The sequence below is a fragment of the Elaeis guineensis genome, chromosome 4, assembly GCF_000442705.2.
Source record: "Elaeis guineensis isolate ETL-2024a chromosome 4, EG11, whole genome shotgun sequence".
Taxonomy (NCBI): Eukaryota; Viridiplantae; Streptophyta; class Magnoliopsida; order Arecales; family Arecaceae; genus Elaeis; species Elaeis guineensis.
In genome coordinates this window covers 13,054,048-13,072,919 of record NC_025996.2, presented here as the reverse complement: position 1 = coordinate 13,072,919, position 18,872 = coordinate 13,054,048, and the positions used below count along the sequence as shown (strand labels likewise).

At 37.1% G+C, this 18,872-nt stretch overlaps 2 protein-coding genes across 3 annotated transcripts; both read left to right on the top strand.

Annotated features, from left to right (window-relative positions):
- The first annotated feature begins 828 nt into the window (after positions 1-828).
- On the top strand, positions 829-2,363 carry LOC105043824 (expansin-like B1). Its single transcript, XM_010921540.4, has 5 exons — positions 829-1,023; positions 1,138-1,244; positions 1,327-1,508; positions 1,786-1,918; positions 2,020-2,363. Exons 1-5 carry the CDS (start codon positions 876-878, stop codon positions 2,221-2,223), a joined length of 774 nt encoding a protein of 257 aa, XP_010919842.1. The 5' UTR covers positions 829-875; the 3' UTR covers positions 2,224-2,363.
- A 4,121-nt stretch (positions 2,364-6,484) lies between these two features.
- LOC105043826 (uncharacterized) lies at positions 6,485-17,239 on the top strand. 2 transcript variants are annotated; one of them, XM_010921542.4, is made up of 5 exons: positions 6,485-6,955; positions 7,046-7,099; positions 12,142-12,267; positions 16,015-16,094; positions 16,809-16,938. In XM_010921542.4, the coding sequence occupies exons 1-4, from the start codon at positions 6,569-6,571 to the stop codon at positions 16,057-16,059; spliced, it is 612 nt and encodes a 203-aa protein (XP_010919844.1). In that variant the 5' UTR covers positions 6,485-6,568; the 3' UTR covers positions 16,060-16,094; positions 16,809-16,938. The 2 variants fall into 2 exon arrangements, with proteins under 2 accessions (XP_010919844.1, XP_010919843.1); XM_010921541.3 differs by lacking the exon at positions 16,015-16,094 and having other exon boundaries at positions 6,497-6,955; positions 16,809-17,239.
- The last annotated feature ends 1,633 nt before the right edge of the window (positions 17,240-18,872 follow it).

Below are 18,872 nucleotides of genomic sequence, written 5' to 3'. Positions count from 1 at the left end.
TGGTCAACAAAAACCAAGCTCTTCTATTGATTTGATGATATTTTTTTGTGGCATACTGAAAACACATAATATAGAGATGAATATGATAAAGGTGACCCTTCTCCCACCGAAGCAGAAAACTCATTGAAACAATGTGGCATGTAAGATTACAAATTAAGAGAAGTTGTAGTTAGAGAGCTCATTGCAACAATATAGAATGTAAAATGATGAATTAAGAGAAGTTTTGGTAAGAAAAAGGTAATCATATGTGATTCAAGAAGAAGAGGAAACGTATAATATAGCATGGATGGAAGATGTCAGAAATGAGAACAACCATAAATAACTAGCAGATCTGGAGCAAAGTGTGCAAAGTATTTATAAAACTGTCACCAAATAGTTGAAATGAGGCTGCTTCTTATTGAACATGAAATTACACCTCTTATACAGTACAGTACTCTTGCATCATGTACTAACACATAATTTACCAGTGTTTTTAGCAGATAATGTTACTTGTTTTAGACATGCAAGGCAACTGTTCAAGGACTAGAAATTAATATAGGTGCCCTATTTAGAAACAGGTCATAAAAAAGAATACATGATACCACCATGTGGGCATATAAATTACATAAAGTAGGGGGACCAGTTAAGTAGACAATTGTTGCTTCTTAACAACCTAGATTGATCAGGTCCTAAAGTGCTTGGTTGCGGACAAACCCTTCCATTTGAACGTCAACAACGGCATTCACTTGCAAATCTTTAGAAGGTCAAAACCTAAAAGTTTTACCCATTGGTAGGTGTCCTCCAGTTTCATTATATATTCTTCCAACCATGCCTCCCCTCCTTACCATCCTCTCTTCTTTGTTTCCTGGCACTCAAAACTACTTTGTCTTGCTTCAATGGCTCTCTCCTCCCAACACCTCCTCCTCCTCCTCCTCTTCTCCCTGCTCTTATTCCAATCTCTGGCCTCAGCAACTACATGCAGCAACTGCTTCACCCAATCGAAGGCAGCTTACTACCCAAACTCTGACAAAGAGGGAACAGAGAGTAAAGCACTCACACATATGCATGAGATAGAATTTGTTTTGACTCTCGTTCTCCTTTTTTTTTTTTTTTTTACTTTCAATATTGTAACGTTCATGTTGTGTAATCCAAATTCAGATGGGGCATGTGGTTATGGCTCATTTGGTGCAACACTCAATGGTGGGGATGTCTCAGCTGCATCCAATCTTTATAGGAATGGTGTAGGATGTGGTGCCTGCTATCAGGTAACCTACAAACTTCTCCATTAGTTCAGCATAAGATCTTTTTTCTCTCTTTATATAACTTTTCTTCATATCTTCTTGCTAGGTAAGATGTACCAATAGTAACTACTGCTCAACCAATGGCGTAACGATCGTGATCACAGACTCAGGAGCGAGCGACAACACCGACTTCATTCTTAGCCAACATGCTTTTGCTGAGATGGGTCAGACTGCTGACGCAGGTGCCTCTCTATTAGCTCTTGGCTGGGTCGGCATCGAGTACCGGAGGTGAGTTCTGCAACCGATCATCTCCATTGCAAGATATAATCTCCTAGCATGCTTGCATAATTAGCTATATATAGAGAGCTCCAAAGGCAACCAGTCAGTCACTCGTTTATGGCCAGCTTGGTATTTCTCATGATGAGTTCTCTAGTTGTTTTAGAAAAATGGGCCTCACAAACATATATATATATATATATGATTCAGTACTCATGTACTGCTTCACATATTGTGATTAAATGACACATGGACATGGTATAAATGATATGTTGCTATGGACTTCCAGAGTTTCTTGCAGCTACCCAAATAAGAACATCACTTTCAAGATTGATGAGAGCAGCAACTTCCCATACTACTTGGCCTTTGAAATATGGTATCTGCAAGGAAATCAGGACATTACTGCTGTTCAGTTATGTGAGGTATGACCTCATAACCTTTCTTTTACTTCATAGATGCATCTATATATATTTCTTATATGCTATGCTGTATGAGAAACTTAGCTTTGGATGGATGGATGCAGACTGTGAATTTCACATGCAAGCTATTGGAGAGGAGCCATGGAGCCGTGTGGGCGGTGGTCTCTCCCCCAAGTGGACCTCTGTCTGTAAGGATGCTACTGAGCGGAGGAGATGATGGAGATGACGCATGGCTGGTGCCAACAAACAATATATCACAAAACTGGACGGCTGGAGCAATCTATGATTCAGGAGTACAAGTGGAATAGATGCTGATAGTACACCTAAAATTATTGTATTATGACACTGATCCATGTGTTCGTTATTATTCCTTTGGTTGTTTTACCACTTATCATGTAAACCTTTGTTTGGAATAATTACTATATTCTGGTAACAGACCTGTTATAAAGTTCGATTTCATATTATTGAACAAAACTATTGTTTTTTCCATGGATGTGTCAATCTATGCTGGCGTCGAGCACGTCGTGTGGACAAGGAAGAATGGATAATTTCGAGTTTAAATTTTTAATTTAAATACGTTCGTAAACGCGCACCAATTTCTTATACATACTTCTCTCGCCTCTTTTTCTTAAAGGTCGAATGATTTGACTAATTAGGTGTATTTATTTAACACAAAGGACCACGAAAAATGAGACTTTTAGAAAGGTGGCATTTAAGGACTTGCGGAAGGGTGGCTCAAGAAGTTTATTTTTCTCACTTTCCTCGAGGAAGGCTCATGAAGTTTCTGTAGTATATAAAGATATTTTAGGAATGTCAGGGTCTTCCATGGAAAATTAAAAAAAGCAAAAATTCGTTCCTCCCCTTGGACATTCCTACCACAAAAGATGCGGTGAATATCACCCGACCGATTGGTTCTCAGAGGAGTTTCACAGCTTGATACAATCATCTGGTTTCGAACTTTTCTGAGTTAAAGACTCGTCCCTTGCGGATTTTAGTGCGTGTTATTCTCAGAGAAGACTGAAAGCGACCGTTTAGACTTTTGCCTCTCTCTCAAAAGGATAAAATTTGATACCTTATTGCTAAAATATGCTTAGATGCTGGTGTTGTGATATTGGTAGCTTTTTGAATTTTGTTGTTGTTGTTGTTGTTGTTGTTGTTGTTGTTGTTGTTGTTGTTTTGTAACATTTCCTACTTTGGAGGAGTATTAGATTCACCGTTCTCTCCTGAGATTTTGTTTTCATTTTGTATATTACCTTATTGAACAGAAGCTGAAAGCATAACCCTTTTTTTTTTTAATGAAGATTTTCCTATTGTGTTTAATTATCTTTAAAAATCAGGCACATGAGATACGTGAGTTTGTTAGAATGCATTGTTGATAACCATGATGTCAAGTGAACCTGCGTGGCCCCCAATCTTCTATTGTGCATATGCATTGTGTGTCTCAGGGTATGCATGGAAATCACTCAAACATGCTTTCTTGCGATTTGGTCTCTGGATGAGTATAAAATAAATCAAATGGAGCAACCAAAATGGAACACTTCTCTTTTTCCTTATAAAAACAAGAGGGTGTTTGACCCAATTTATCAATTTATATTGATCTTCTCATTTTTTGTGCAATCAAGATCATTCTGGACCTATCAAAACCTAGCAAATTTATAACAGAAGTAATGGTATATATCTGACCTTAACTTGGTCCTACCTGATTTGAATTCAATCACCAAAACCTATGATCACCTAACTCTGGAAGTAAAATCTGAATATAATTTCATTAGTTTAGACATCGGATTTTGTTCAATATGATTGTTGATTGAATTTTGATTGTAAAAATTTACTCCAACTTATATCAAATTTGAGTTATACTACTTTGGAGAGGGTTGTTCCCAAGTATCAAATCTAGAACCAAATCAACTTGAGGATTGGGTTGAGATTTCTAAACCCAAGTGCAATCTAGGTAATAAACACATCATCATAATTTGACCTAAATCAATGGCTGGATCCAATCGCAATCAAGTAGGCCAAACTTAAGATGCTTTTCAAACCCATCTCCCAAATAGCAAAACATGCTAGAAGCATGAATTTAAGAGATCGCATTTTATTACTTTTTGGAAGGATATCATACTTTATTATTCAATCTTCATACAGCTCACAAAAACTTCTTACAACCATAAAAGACTAATTTATGGGGGTGTTTGGTTGGAAGAGTGAGGGTCTGGAATCGAAATCGGAATAGATGACTCCCATTCCAACCGTTTGGTTGGAGGAGTCACATTCCGATTCCGATTCCGATTCTGTGGTGGAATGAGAATGGCTCAATCTATATAGAACTCAATCCCAACTCTCCTCTATGGATTCAATTTTTCATTCCGATTTCGATTTCAATCACGAAACAAATACTTTGAGAGATTTGACCATTCTGATTCCGATTCCAAGCAATTCCGATTTTCATTCCTATTCTGATTCTGGTTGTGAACCAAACACCTCTATAAACAATTTGTGGTAGGCTTGACTGCAACTGGGAAGGACTATCTCAATTAGGGGAAAAAAATAGCCAGACTCAAACAGATATTTTAAAGCCTGACCTGTAAATAAACTAAACATCAAAACTAAGGAATTGTGAAATAATAATAATAATAAATTCGAATCTATATGATGAAAGCTTAGCTTAAAAGTTAGAACTTATATGAATTAAACTTGAACAACTAATGCCAAGCCTAGGCAATATCATACCACTTGGAACTTGTTTCATTTGCAGGAAAAGGAAAATGTGGTTAACAAGAAAATGATAAAGAAACTTTTGTTGTTGTTGTTTTTTTTTTTTTTTTTAAGTAACTTATGTTTGATTGAAGGTTTCAAATGTGAGAGATAAAAAAGCAGTCTTTCTATAGGAGTAAGTTTTCTACCTCTCATGAGAAATGAAAACTCACATGGAACATGGAAATCCCAATTTCCTATGGACTAGGAACAAAGGTAAACTTCTTTTCTCAGAAATGCCCCTAACCCGATAGCTTATGTCTTTTTTCCTCCTCATGGTCAATTTATTAAGAGCATAAAAGAAATTTTACATAATAAAAATATATGTTCAATCAAATATAAATCACTTTGAAAAATTTATTTTTTATATCTTTTTTCTATGGTCAATCAAATTTTCTAAAACTGCTTTCTACAAAATATTTCAATAAGATAAAATTCTTCTTGCAAATTAAATGTGTCCCTAGACTTGTTTGCAACCCTACTTATAGACAACCAAGTTCTTGGTTAGAACAAATGGAGACTGGTTAATGGCTTCATTTCCTCTACTGCTTCGGTGCATTTTTCATGTATAGCTCCTATTCATCGTAGACAAATTACTATTTTCATATGTGCTGGTTTATAGTTTCATAATTCTCATCTTTGGAATTATTGTGATCAAGGGCTCATGGCTCGAATGGGTTGGTCTCCACTTCCACGTAGGTGAAGTAATGTTTATTCCCACGTAGGTAAGATATTATTCGTTTCGGCCTCTAGCCGTTATAACATAGGGCCTCACATGGGAAAGAAGATCCATTCCATATAAGTCAGAATTTCTCTTGACTCATAATCAATATGAACTAATGATGCCTCCTTCCTATACCACAATATAGCCCCCCAATAAGGAAGACTTTGGATAAGGTTGTGGAGATACACCGCAATCTGTTGGAAGTACATCATCTCATAGTGGGTGTCAATATTGTGGTCAAGGGCTCATGGCTCGAACGGATCAATCTCTACTCCTGCATACGGGAGGTATTGTTCGTTTTGACCTCTGATCGTTATGGCATAGAACCTCACGTTTTGTGCGTTAAAAAATATCTCATGTGACAGAGAAGATCTTATCTCATATAAGTTAGAGTCTCTCTTAACTTACAATCAATGTGGAACTAATGATACCCTTCTTTCTATACCATAATAAGATTGAAAGTGATCCCTCCACTCTTCATAGATTCTTCCCTTTTATCAAGTCCAATTGTTCCTATGGTGGAAGATGTTTTCAAATGGTGGCAATCTAGTGTCATCTTCTCCTTTTCATATATTCCTCGCAAAGCCAATAGGAGTGACACATTAGGCTGCTTCTCATGCATTTAATGGCCTCTTTCAGTTCCATATGACACATCTCGGTTTGTTGGATGGATGCAAATGTGTTTTGCTCCGTTTCCTCACCTACATGGACCATTTTGCCATTATATCTTTGGCCTTGGGGTTATTGCTGCCATGTATCTATGTTATAGTCTTCCAGTTACTTTCAGATTTTATCTTGCTTTATGTAAGCTGTCTGTGACTCTTCTACGTTACATACCGAGTGGAAGAATGAGTTCGGCGTTTAAGTGCTCGGATGTGGCACAGATGTATTTCTAGCCCTGGGTTGGATTTTCTTCTACCCATCTCCGTAACAGATTTCCTTCGTGCAACATGCGCCCTGTGTTGCGCCTCCCCAGACTCCCACCAAACACCCAAAGGAAAACAAAACCGTTTCCGTTTCCCGCTTTACAGACTTCTTGTATCTAAATTTTGGCCATCCGTTTCGTTTCCCGTTGTGGGCACCATGCGCCACACAACACCCCAAGCCGAAGTTACCAAGCGCCTCTTCTCAAGCCTACCTGAATCTTTTGCGGGCTGTGTCCCGTCGCAGCCGTGGCCATGGCGACGTCGAGCGTGCGATGGCATCACCCCCTCTTCCTCCATCCCAAGGCCCATCCCTCGCTGGCGCCGATCCTCCCCGGCCGCCACCACGCCGCCGCCCCCGTCCAGGCCTTCCGCCGCAGCGACCTCGACGGCTTCGCCAGGCGCGTCGCCTCCGGCGAGGCCCTGCGGGACGCCTGGCGGAGCGCCAACGACGGATTCGAGCTTTTCGTCTTCGAGGCCCGCCGGACCGCGGAGCGACTCGACCGCCGCTTCTCTGTCTCCCAGCGCGTAGGCTCCGCCGCACGCGCCGCCACATCCCGAGCCCGGGAACTCGACCACGAGCTTGGGATCGGCAGGCGATGGCGCTCCTTCTCCATGGATTTCGCTAGAAACTGGCCTAGGGTTAGGGTCCCGCTCCTTCTTGATCGGTCCTTCTCTCTCTCTTTTCTTGTTTTCCGTCATTCTTATTGTTTTCAATTTCATTTTGTGCAGTACAGGAAAGAGCTGAGTAATTTTATTGAGACACCTATCGGCAGAGGTTTTGTTGTGAGTTTTTTTGTCAGATCTATCTATTGTTACTCATCTTTGTTGATTTCTTGGTTGTGAATATTGAACTAGATATGTGCCGGATACTTCTTCTATTGATTTAGGGTTGCTTTTCTTGATTTTGAGTTGGTTTATCACCAATTGTCTCTGACGACTTGCTTTTTGGCTTCTTGTGCCTTCTTATGGTCTGCTGTCGGTTCCCCTCAGCACAGTTATCTTTTTCCTTCATAGCACGTAGATAAAAGTTTAATTGGTTTTTGATCACTTAATTCTTTGGCAAGTTACCTCTCTAATGTAGCCTTGTGAAAAGGTATATGAACAAGCTCGCATATACTGGGAATGGAGATTAGCTCAGCAGTATCCGTTTTAGTTCTTTAGATTTAATAGTTGAAAGCACAGACTCATGCATATATTATTATTTAAGAAGGAAATTAGTGTCTTAAAGCAATTAATCTTCCTTGTGCTTCTTTTTTTCCTTTCAATGATTGGATACGGGAGCGTAACTTTTTTTTTGATTATTTTTTGAATAAATGGATTCAACAGGTATAGCATGAAAACAATATTTAGCTCCTTCATTCTTCACATAAGGTTGCCAAACTTGAAACCATTCACCTGTCCAAATTTAAGTATCGGAGAAACTAGACCATCTGAACCCCCATGACAACTTAGGAAAGGCTCTCTTGTGCAACTTGCACAACAAACCATAGACTTCCATGAACAATTGAGGCATAGATATGCTTAAGCTTGTGTCTAAGGTCTTAGAGTCCATGTAGATATAGAAGCTTCTTTACAAAAGTATACCACTCCTACTATTTGAGGGAGAAGTGCAATGCCTGCACCATTTCTACTAAGCCCACGTGCTCTATACAATGTCATTGTATGTGGTCATCTATTTTTCAATGTGCTTTTTTTCAGTGCCCAAATAGCTATGCACTTGAATATCCAACAACATATTAACTTTGTATTCGGAAGGAGGCTTGCAGGTCACTTTCTTCACCTCACAAAGGGTGAGAAATGAGAATCATAGAAAAGAGATCATATGCTGCTAATACTTCCCCTAGAAAACACAATGTTTTGATGCACTATATTTCTAGTTTTTTTTTGCAAGATGGGCAAGTGCTGGATTGGCTGGCCCACTATTAGCATCTTAGAGGTTTCATTATCATGTTTGCATTTCTGTCTCTAACAGTTCAACAATCACATCCTAGCATGAAGACTATAATATATACTTGAGGTCATTTTGCTACTTCAATATATTATCAAATTTCTTCTCAAATCTTAAATAAGGGTGCATTGGTTTAAATTGGTCTATGAATTGGCCTATCTTGAACTAGGGACATGTCATTTTGATTAGGCTCAAAAAGGGGCATATTGTGCCAAGGCTGATTTGTATTTGCTAGGACCAATCTTTCATTATTGTGTGCCGACTCTAGTAGGAAAATCCTACTTATGGTGTTACACCTTTAAAAACTCTCTAAATACTCACCCTGCACTTCCTTCCTGTGTCTCTCCACAACACCCCCCCCCAACTCCCTTCACATTGCCATGGTCAATCCCACATCTCTTCCTACACATGCTCCTGCTGTGCCATTTATGGCCCAACATAATCTGTATAATGTGCACCCAATGTCACAAACACTGACCAGCTACAATTCTCCTTTAACATGCACTCCAAAGTGGCATCAAAGGGAACACCAGTTGGTGGATGGATGCAGGGGCAAAACTATTGTGTATAGGTGCACATTCAGCCCTAATTTATCATGCTTGTGGTAACAGGAGCTAGGCACAATTTGTATATCATGTTGAATGGAGCTGACATCATGCTTATTTTCTTTCATTAATGATATAGAACATGATCAAAGGGTTGTGAAAATATACATAAACTACATATAGACTTTTTGTTGGCTGTACTGTAGTGAATATTGTTAATTTGAAATATTTAAAGGTAATCAGAAACTACTTTATTGTCTATCACTGATTTTTGATAAAAATCATTGTGAAGCTGCATTCTACATCATAACAATCCATAAATTGATAATGAAACTAACATCCTTTAGGCACATAGATCTATTTAGAGTATGTTATCAATATACTTGTGTCTGATAAGTAGTAACCGACTAACCATATTTGCATGATTTGCTCAATGTAATAACATTTTTGTGGTGACATAATACAATATGAGGCCAGTAAATCTATTAATCTTAGCAACCCAACTCAACACCCCCCCCCCCCCCCTCTCTTTTTTCAGGGCACAAAAATGAGTCTACTCTCTTTTTCTTTTAAAAAGGTTTTTACTAATTCTTCTCTCTTGCTTGAGAAAAAATGGAAAGCAGCTTGATGGCAAGGGTTGAGTTTCTTTCATAGATATTTTGAAACATTTACAATTTTCTAGATTGTGTGAATTTCAAATATATAGAAAATTGTCTTGTGGTACAAAGTTGTCATAAAAGGAGCTTAGGATCATGTAAAATGGGAAATGTCTTTGATACTTTAAGTATGGCATCCTATGTTGTATCTTATAGAGAATTATTTTAAGTGTGATCTTTTTGGGCTTGCCTATCTTCCTTGTGGTGCATGGTCTGCTGCTTTAAAGCATTGGATGTTAAAGTAGAGATTGGACATGGTCAAGTCTAACACGGTGATCCGGGTCTTTCATAGCCAAAGAAATCTAAGCTATTCTAGGCTTAGCCTGAGGTTTTACTTCAAAGCCAGATCCTGGCCTTGGCTTGACTAGTGCCTGATCTTGATCTGGGCTCAACTATGAGCAACCCATCCTATGGGCACTCCTTAAATACTCCATTATGGTGGAAATGATGGAGAGGATACAATATTTAAAAAAAAAAAATAGGTGTTTGACAGGTTTCTAGGGTATGATCCACAAATAATCAATTCACAAGAGACTAGCAAAAGCAAGGATGTATTAAGAAATGGTTTTAATCAAAAAATTGGAATATAATATATCAAATATGATGTATTATTTGAATGGAAGTACGAATTGGGCAACACCTAGTATTAGTTCAAACATGATGCAGAATGTTAAGGCAGGTGCCTAGGTAGCAAAGGATGATGTGTTTTAAGACATTGAAAGGGTCCAAATTCTTTTGCTTCGAAAGGAAACTAAGAAGGTAAAGTAATTTTGTGCAATAAATCAGTGTAGAGTGTTCAAGGGACAAAGAAATAGGATGTTGGATAGAATGTCAAAGGCCACATATGGGGTTGAATGTTGAGGATTGGGATTTTCTGAAGGAAGGCAGATGAAAGACTGGTCTGTTATTCATTAATAGATTGATCTTAGGCTTGTGTACCTCATATATACTGTAGGATGTCTAAATGTGGTGAACGATTTGGTGAGTGTAGATTTGTGACATGCTTTCTGAAGCCAAACTATCGTTGCTTTAATATCTGAAGCTTTTTGTGGCCAGTCTTTTAAGGATCAGTTTCTTGCTAGACGATGAGAGGCTGCTGGAATCCAGAATCTGAATGTTGCAAGAATTTGAAGTTCTTTGGTATCTTTAAAGATTAATTGTGTAAGCTGTGTACTAGCAAATATTTAAATCCTCATCTTAAGCATGTGCTTGTTTTTAAAATCAAAGAGTTGACAAAAGGACAAAAGATAACATGTATGGGAGTCTAATAAACTTCAGTCCTTGTAAGAAAATTAGTTTCTTATTTGGCGATACACACTAGTGATGGGAAAGCTTGCATCATTGCTACTATTGCTGGAAATGCCAAATTTGGAAAAGTAGTCATATACTGTTAGTAGTTTTCTGAAACTAGGCTTATGATTCTTCGAGTCTCTATCTCTCTAGCTGTCATGAAAATTTTATGTGATAAGTCTCTAGATGTTGGGAAAAATTTGGAGTTAATTGTGCTGGTGCAGTTCTGATGGGAATATGTAGTGATCTGTCTTTATCTTGTTATGTAACATCTTAATATTCCATTACAATACTGCTAGTCCTTTTGCTTGGAATTAATATAAGGAAAGCATATAGGAACTACAAGAAATTGGATCACTTCTTGATTTTATATTTAGTCATCATTCTGAATTGGCAACAACTTAAATGTGATGGATGAAACAGGAAGGAAGTTCTTTTAGATATAAACAAAAATCCTAACATGAGAGCCCTTTTCCATGTACTTTGCATCATTGCAGAAGTGTTGGAAAAATAAGAAATGGCTGAGCAACATTTTCCAATGGTCTACATGCTTTTTTTTCTTTAAATTAATGTTTATCATTATATTTGCTTGCTATACATTTGTGCTGACTTTTCAGTAACCAAGTAAGTTATAGCATATTGTTTTTCATTGTTTTTAATTGGAAGAGTGCTCATTCTGTTAAAAGGGTCTTAGCCAATATATGAACTGCATTCAATAACTGTAGTATGAACTTCCGGGGTGCTTATTCAGTTTGGTGACTGACAAGGATATCACGTCTTTAGCTTGGAGTTTAGACCAGCTTTGTTAGAAAAATGATAGATAATCTCAAGTATAGGTGATGCATTTGCTTGTTTTTCGTTGTTTTAATTGGAAGAGTGTTCATTCTGTGAAAGGGATCTTAGAGGCAATACATGAACTGCATTCAATAACTGAAGTAGTATGGAGTTCAGGGCCCATTATTCAGTTTGGTGACAAGGATATCACATTTTCAGTTTGGAGTTTAGACCATATTTGTTAGAAAAATGATAGATAATCTCCAACTATAGATAATTCATTTGTTCTTAACATTTGGAAGACAGAAGAACAAACAGGTAAATATTTGCTAGAATTACATGTACAGTTTCCATTGTAAACTGGTCATATTGTACATTTTCATGAATTAATTACTTGTCTAATTTGAACTTGCTTGGGATGATTGGAAATGGCAATATCCAAATTATCTTAACAAAAAATATGCTTCATCTGTGCTGATGTCATGTGTCATTTTCTCAGCCTGATTAATCATATATGTGACACAAGAACCTCCAGTGTTTTTTTAGTTTTGGTTGCATCTTGCACTTAGTTCTTTATGTCCTAACACACTAACACATTTTTCTTGTTTGTAGACAATCTTCTTTCTTTGGTTTGCATTATCTGGCTGGATGTTCAGGTTCATCATTTTAGCTACTTGGGTGCTACCATTTGCTGCTCCTCTTCTTATTGGGGCTTTTGCAAATAACTTTGCTATTGAGGTATATGATTTCTTCTCCAAAACTGAACAATTTTCTTTAGTTCAAAATTTGATATTCTTTTGTTTTATTTCTGATTCTTGAAAGCGATATTATATAGATGGGATATATTTTCTTGGATATGGCTGCCTTATGTTTCGTGTGTATCTCTTGATAAGATGAAGGATGAAGGACTTGTTTTGCTGATCACAAATGGATGGAATGAATTTGGAATTCATCTTTTCAATATTCAATCTTGAAACATGCTTTTTTTCTTTCTTAAAGCTCATGAATAGTTATCTCAGGTGAAACTGCTCCCTTTTATTGGTGTTTCTTATTTGTGCAGTTTGTCCGGACTTAGGAAGTATATGCCTATTTGATCACATTTTCACATGCTATGTGGTTACACTTCCATTGCAACTAATGGTATAATGGATGTTCATTCGAAGTCAGGGAATTAAGCAATGTTGCCTGATTATCTTTGATTCACATCAAGTCAAACTAGCTGCATAAAATGATAGGTGTGATAGGTTGAATTGGAGATGATATCTAGACTTAGGTGAATCATGTGACAAATCTAAATTACGAAACTATGAATTAGTTGATCCTATTATATTGTATGAATTAGAGGGTGTGTCTTGGCACAATGATAAGGCTGCTTCATTGTGACTTGGAGGTCATGGGTTCGAAATACGAAAATAGCCTCACCAAACATGGGGGTAAGGCTGCATATGTCTTACCCTTCCTGACCTTGCAATTGTAGGAATAGGATCTCACGTCAGATGCAAGAAAGGCATTAATTTTAAGATTGGAAAATATTTTTTAGGGGAGTATTATGTCAATCTATGTTATCTTGGCTTTTTAGGTTTTAGAGCATACTAGCAAATAGAACATGATCTGTCTCCTCTAATCTAATTTCTATAAAAACTGAATAATACTAATATTTACAGTTCATTTAGAATGGAGCCTTTGTTTTTTTATGATATATTGTATTTATAATGCAAATTGAGGAAAACCTATTATGCCAAGATAGGTGCTTGTTATAAATTTCAGGAGGAGAAATTATCACCTTCTTGTCGGGCCATGATATCATCCTAGTTCAGGTCTGACAAAATATCTCCTTTTTGCCTGCATGTAACTGTATGACATTTCATCATTTGTGAATGTTGAATGCACCTGAACATTTTTGAGTAAAAGATCCCACATGTTGCTTTACCATATAAGAAGTAGGTTGTTTGACCATATTGTTATGACCAAACCTAATGTTTTACCATTGGATTAAGGAACCATGATATCAGTCATCTTACTTTAGGCTTTTTTTCATCAGTTCATCAGTAATGTTGACAAGAATCTTAACTTCCCTAGCAGTTAAATGAACCCAGCATCTAGTTAGCTGTTCTGAGGATGAAAGGGCAAGCAAAAGATTGAAAGTGATATCTTCTTATTATTATTTTAAGTGATGAGATGCTCAAGATAATCATGAGGCTACAATGGTTATAACTTAGAGAACATGAGACAGAAAAGGAAAATGCATTATAAGAACCTCATAACTTTGTAGGGCAAAATGAGTAGTAGAGGTTTTCTGCTGGTAGATCTGATGCTAAAGACTTCATTTTTCCAACTAGGGAGGCTAGTTTTGAATCTTTGTGTTTGTTGCTGGGAGACTGATTTATTAATCTGAATAAAAAACAGGGAGCGAGATTTAAATTTTCACTACTACATCATGTTTTGGTTTGAATATTAGCTCAAAAACATCCAAATTAGTTGAAATTTGATACATAAATGTTTTAAGATACTTTGATCGACTACTAGTCTAGTATTGTAAATTATATAATTCATACCATGTTTTTGCTCCATAGCTATATTGCTACCGTTCATTGTTTTGCAGACTTATAATCTCTCCAAAATAAAAAATAGTTTTCCAGTATTTTATGTTATTTATCTATCTATCTGTCTATCCATCCATCTGTCTCTCTGTGTACATGTCTATCTGTCGTCGATCTATCTATCATACATCATACATACATATGTACATACATACGGACATACATGCGTCGATGCGTACATACATAAATAGTTTTTTTTTTTTGGGCTTAAGAATTGTAATAGTTGCATTTCTTGTGCTATAAATTAATAAATTGGTGTTTTTCTGGAGATAGATAACTAAAACGAAATATAATATTTAAAGGGCAATTATGGGAGATGATATACAAACTTCTAGGGAAATGCTTTTGCATCTGACATTATTCTCATGTTTTTTTGATCTAGATCAAAATGGTTCTAGACGACGATTTAAGTCTCACCGGAATGGGGCAGTATCATTAGCATCATACCTTTGTGACAACATACCAAGACTGGGACACTTATTGAACTTTGATCTTTTAATGGGTTGGGACATCCCACCCATCCCGGTTATAACCATTTAGGACTGACCGATACCAAGGGTAGCTCGGCTAATATAAGGTGCAAGCCAACTGGTTGCTTGATTTCGAAATAGAAAAAAGAAAGAGAGAAGTGGGGGCATGCTCACTTCTTTGGCTTAGTCAAGGGAGAGGGGCTAGTGCAGGTAGAGACCGAGAAAGAGAGAGAGAGGAAAAAAGAAAGGAGGGCAGGCTACCCTGCCCTTAGCCTGCCCTCACAACAATGTGGTCTCCTCCATGGGTGTCAATGGCAGTACCGCACCATGTTCGCATCCTTGACTTAAAAAACATATTCATTTAAATACTCGTTTAGGACAAAAAAGTTAAAAATAAAAAATTGAACAAACAAAAAATTATTTTCCCTTACAACAATGTGGTCTGCTCCATGGGTGTCGACGGCAGGACCAGCACCATATTCCCATCCTTGACTGAAAAAGCATATTCATTCAAATACTCATTTAGGACAAAAAAGTTAAAAATAAAAAAATTGAACAAACAAAAAATAAATAATAAAAAATTGGTCTCCAAGTGCAACGATATTAGAATATTAGACCATTCAACCATTCGAAGAGCTAGGATGTAGCATCATAATATGGGGCAAGACCGTTAAAAGGCTGGGTACATAAACCTTGGTCACAAATAATCTGGATCGCATTCTTGGATTTGGATTAGATAAGATTATAGGATCTAGATGTGTATCATGGATTGTCTGAACCCATTGATCATGGTATCCAACATAATCAAGTGGATACATTTAAATAACATGGTACACGACTTTTAATAAGTAGCTTATATCACTACTATGACTCATAAACTAGAACCTTTTATGGGTGAGGGGAAAAAAATTGACAGTTTGAGGAGCTAAAAGCTATAGGCAGATCTTCATATTCCTGCAATCATTTGTTAAAATTCCTTTCCCCAGCAATGGTCTGTTTGAATGGGTAATTTGAATTACGACGTTTTGAATGAGTTTTGGCTTTTATAGTGCCATAGCCTTGGGAGCATGAAAACTCAATCTTATAATGCCATGGATTGGACTACAAGTAGAGGAAGAAAAAACTTCTTGGGTGGTCTCACATTCAAATCCGATAATGTTCATGAAGGATATGGTTGTTTGTCAACTATATTTGGTCTATGAACTTAATTTTTCTTTAATGGTCAAATAGATACATACATGTGGTATAAATTTATTCCACAACTAGAGATGTTTGTTATTTTGGACTTGTTAAATATGGGCTTATGGTGGTGGAAATTGAACTTCATATGTTTATGGATGTTTTTATTCTTCATTAGCTAATTTGCAGTTGACTCATGTTTCCAACCTTTTCCTGTATCTTGTGTGTTTTTCTAGCCCCAGGGTGCTGCTGCCACCTCAAGATTCATTACTTCATCATGATCTTGACAACATTGGCTTGGGATATCATTTTCCATGTATGCGCCCTTTTTAAAAAAAGAAAAATTTCATGTTTGATAATGAAGCTTACTACCTATCCAAAAAAACTGAAGTTTTTCTTGTGAGCAAGAACCAATGAAACAAAAATATTTTTGCTTTTAAGTGATTGACATCTCATGTCTCAACAATGTAGAATGTTACAGACCAGCAAAGGTGGTCGGCTACGTTGGACTGTAACTCATGATATCAGATATATAAATGATACTTGGTACAGGGGGTGTACTGAGTATCAGTATTGAGATCAGCATGGTACCAGAATGAGTACCAAACCTAGCACTTCAAACCATGCTCCTGAATATGATAGGTCAAAGTTGTAGTTTCATCTGTCACTCTACAATTCAATATCATGGCATAATCAGATTGTCAAAGACAATGGTTTTATAAGTTTAGTAATGCAATGGATTTGTCCCACCTAATGGCTAGGTAGCTGGCTAATGTTGAAAACATGGTATAAATTGCAGTGCTGTTGGAGTATCATACCAGTTGTCCTGTACTTTTGATATGTTGTGGGCTATGATGATTCTCATATTATTTTGTGGCAGGATTAGTTGCAGAAAAAAGCAAAGATCATGACATTATCATCCCTTTCGCCTCCTTTTATACTGAATTGTATAATACCTGAAGTTAATCAAGTTTTTCATTGGACCATGAGGTTCAGATCCTGACTAAAACCTTTTTCCTATGTTTCACAGGGTGCTTGCCCAGCTTGTAAGAGGCGGTTCGTAGGCTACCGCAACCAGGTCATCCGTTGCACAAGCTGCAGGAACATTGTATGGCAACCGAGGGATGACTTCTCAAGAGGAAGAGGTGAATCTTCAGCAAAAACATCTGAGCCTGACATCATAGATATTGAGATTGAGGAGAAATGAGACACCGTTCAGGTCACGGCTTGATATTAGCAACAACAAAAGAGCTTTGAAAGAGCAGGTAAAAAGTTGTGTAAATCTTAGAAGTTTCTATGTTAGAAGCAGTTCTTGTGATTTGTGCTTCTGTTGTGCATGAAAGCCTATAGGATTATTGGATTATCTGTATAATCTTTTATACAGTTCTAGAAGGGATGGTACAGGATGGCTTTCCACATAACCATCAGTGGTTTGAATTATACACCATATTTTTGCAGTAACTGTTTATAATGAGTGGATTGAGTCTGCTCGTAATCTATTCATCGGCAAGGGAGATGCTCGGAATGGGTATAGGGAGACATTGTAATTGTTATCACTTAGCTAGAATAAGAATGGCTAGAAACTAGGAATAGCTGCTAGAGAATTTGGCCATAGGCTAATTCCTATTTCTGATTCAATATTTGCCGTCAGAGCAGGTGGATCAGCTATCATATATAATTTGTAAACATTCAAGTATTCGATGTTTGTGATTTGGTTTGTTGAGGCGTATAGTAATTCTCATTTAGATTGGTCCAGTCTCCATTTTGGAGTTGGTAGTATTTAGCTGGTGCACTTCTTTTCTGCCGGGCATCTGTTGGCTTTAGATGGAATAAATGTTTTGTTGCAGCGTACTGCAATCTATCTCGAGGATTGCTTTCCAGAAAACAAATGGGATGGACCAAAATTCTTTAGTAGTGATTTTTTTTTTTTAAAGATTGCTGTTTTCACGGAAAGCAATAACATTTTATTAAACAGGCTGCATAGGCCACCAGCATGTTCTCTGAATGAGGAACATAATGCATAACCATTTAATTTGTTTAACTTGTTTCAACTCATTATAAATTGGATTCAATTATCTGGTCAAGTTTTGGCCTAGATTTTTTATCCGTTTAATAAATAGGTTAGGTTAGGTTCATCTGGTTCAGGTTAACAGATTTTAGATCCAATCTGACCCATATCTTGTTTGACCCAATCGGATTGCTACCCCTATTTCTGAATAACATATCATTTGTAAAACTGTATCGCAAAATTGGCAGGAACATATCATTATCAAAATATGATACTGTGGATCTATGGTCACGGTGACTTTCTTCATGTTGCCGGTTATAGGTGAATATAAATTTGTTCATATAGTGATTTTGAATCAAAATTCTGTTCTGTAAAGGCTCGAGCTCTTGTTCTAGAAGAGCAGCATCTGAACGCACATATGTTCCGAGAACCGGATCTGTCTCCAGAAGTACCATAGCAGAAAACCTGAAATACTGTGTATCACAGTAACTGAAGTTCCCAAAATCAATCACGTATATTGTTACCACAACGGCCTGTGCATAAAATTATAGCAAAAGGTGGATTAAAGAAGTGGAAGGGCTTATAGCAAGTTCTTTCATCACCCTTTTTGGTCTATCTACCCTCTAAGAGTTAGAAATGAGTTTCTGATCTTTATGCTGTCAAAGAAAACTTCCAAACATGAGCTGACATGGTTATCCTATATCATGAACATGGGCTTCAAGAGGCTTTGCTTCTTCGAAGAGGTGACATTATGCATCTTTTGAATGCGAGGAATTGGCACATAGGCACTTTTGTGCACTAGGCCAGCTATCATCATGCGCCAAATGCAAGACTGTAGAAATACACCTAAGCACATCAAGGAGAGCTGCAAATCTCTTTCTATGATTCTTTTGCAAACTTTCTAAAGGAGATATGTATTGAGCAATCATTGGGGCAACGATTCTCCTAGACAAACTTGCTTCTTGAAGTCAGGTAAAATAAAATTAACTACCGCTGGTTAATCGGAGCCAAACACATCTTTCAAAATTTATAACAAAATCTGACCTGAACAGTAGTGTTAAACAAAAAAATATACAAACAAAAAGC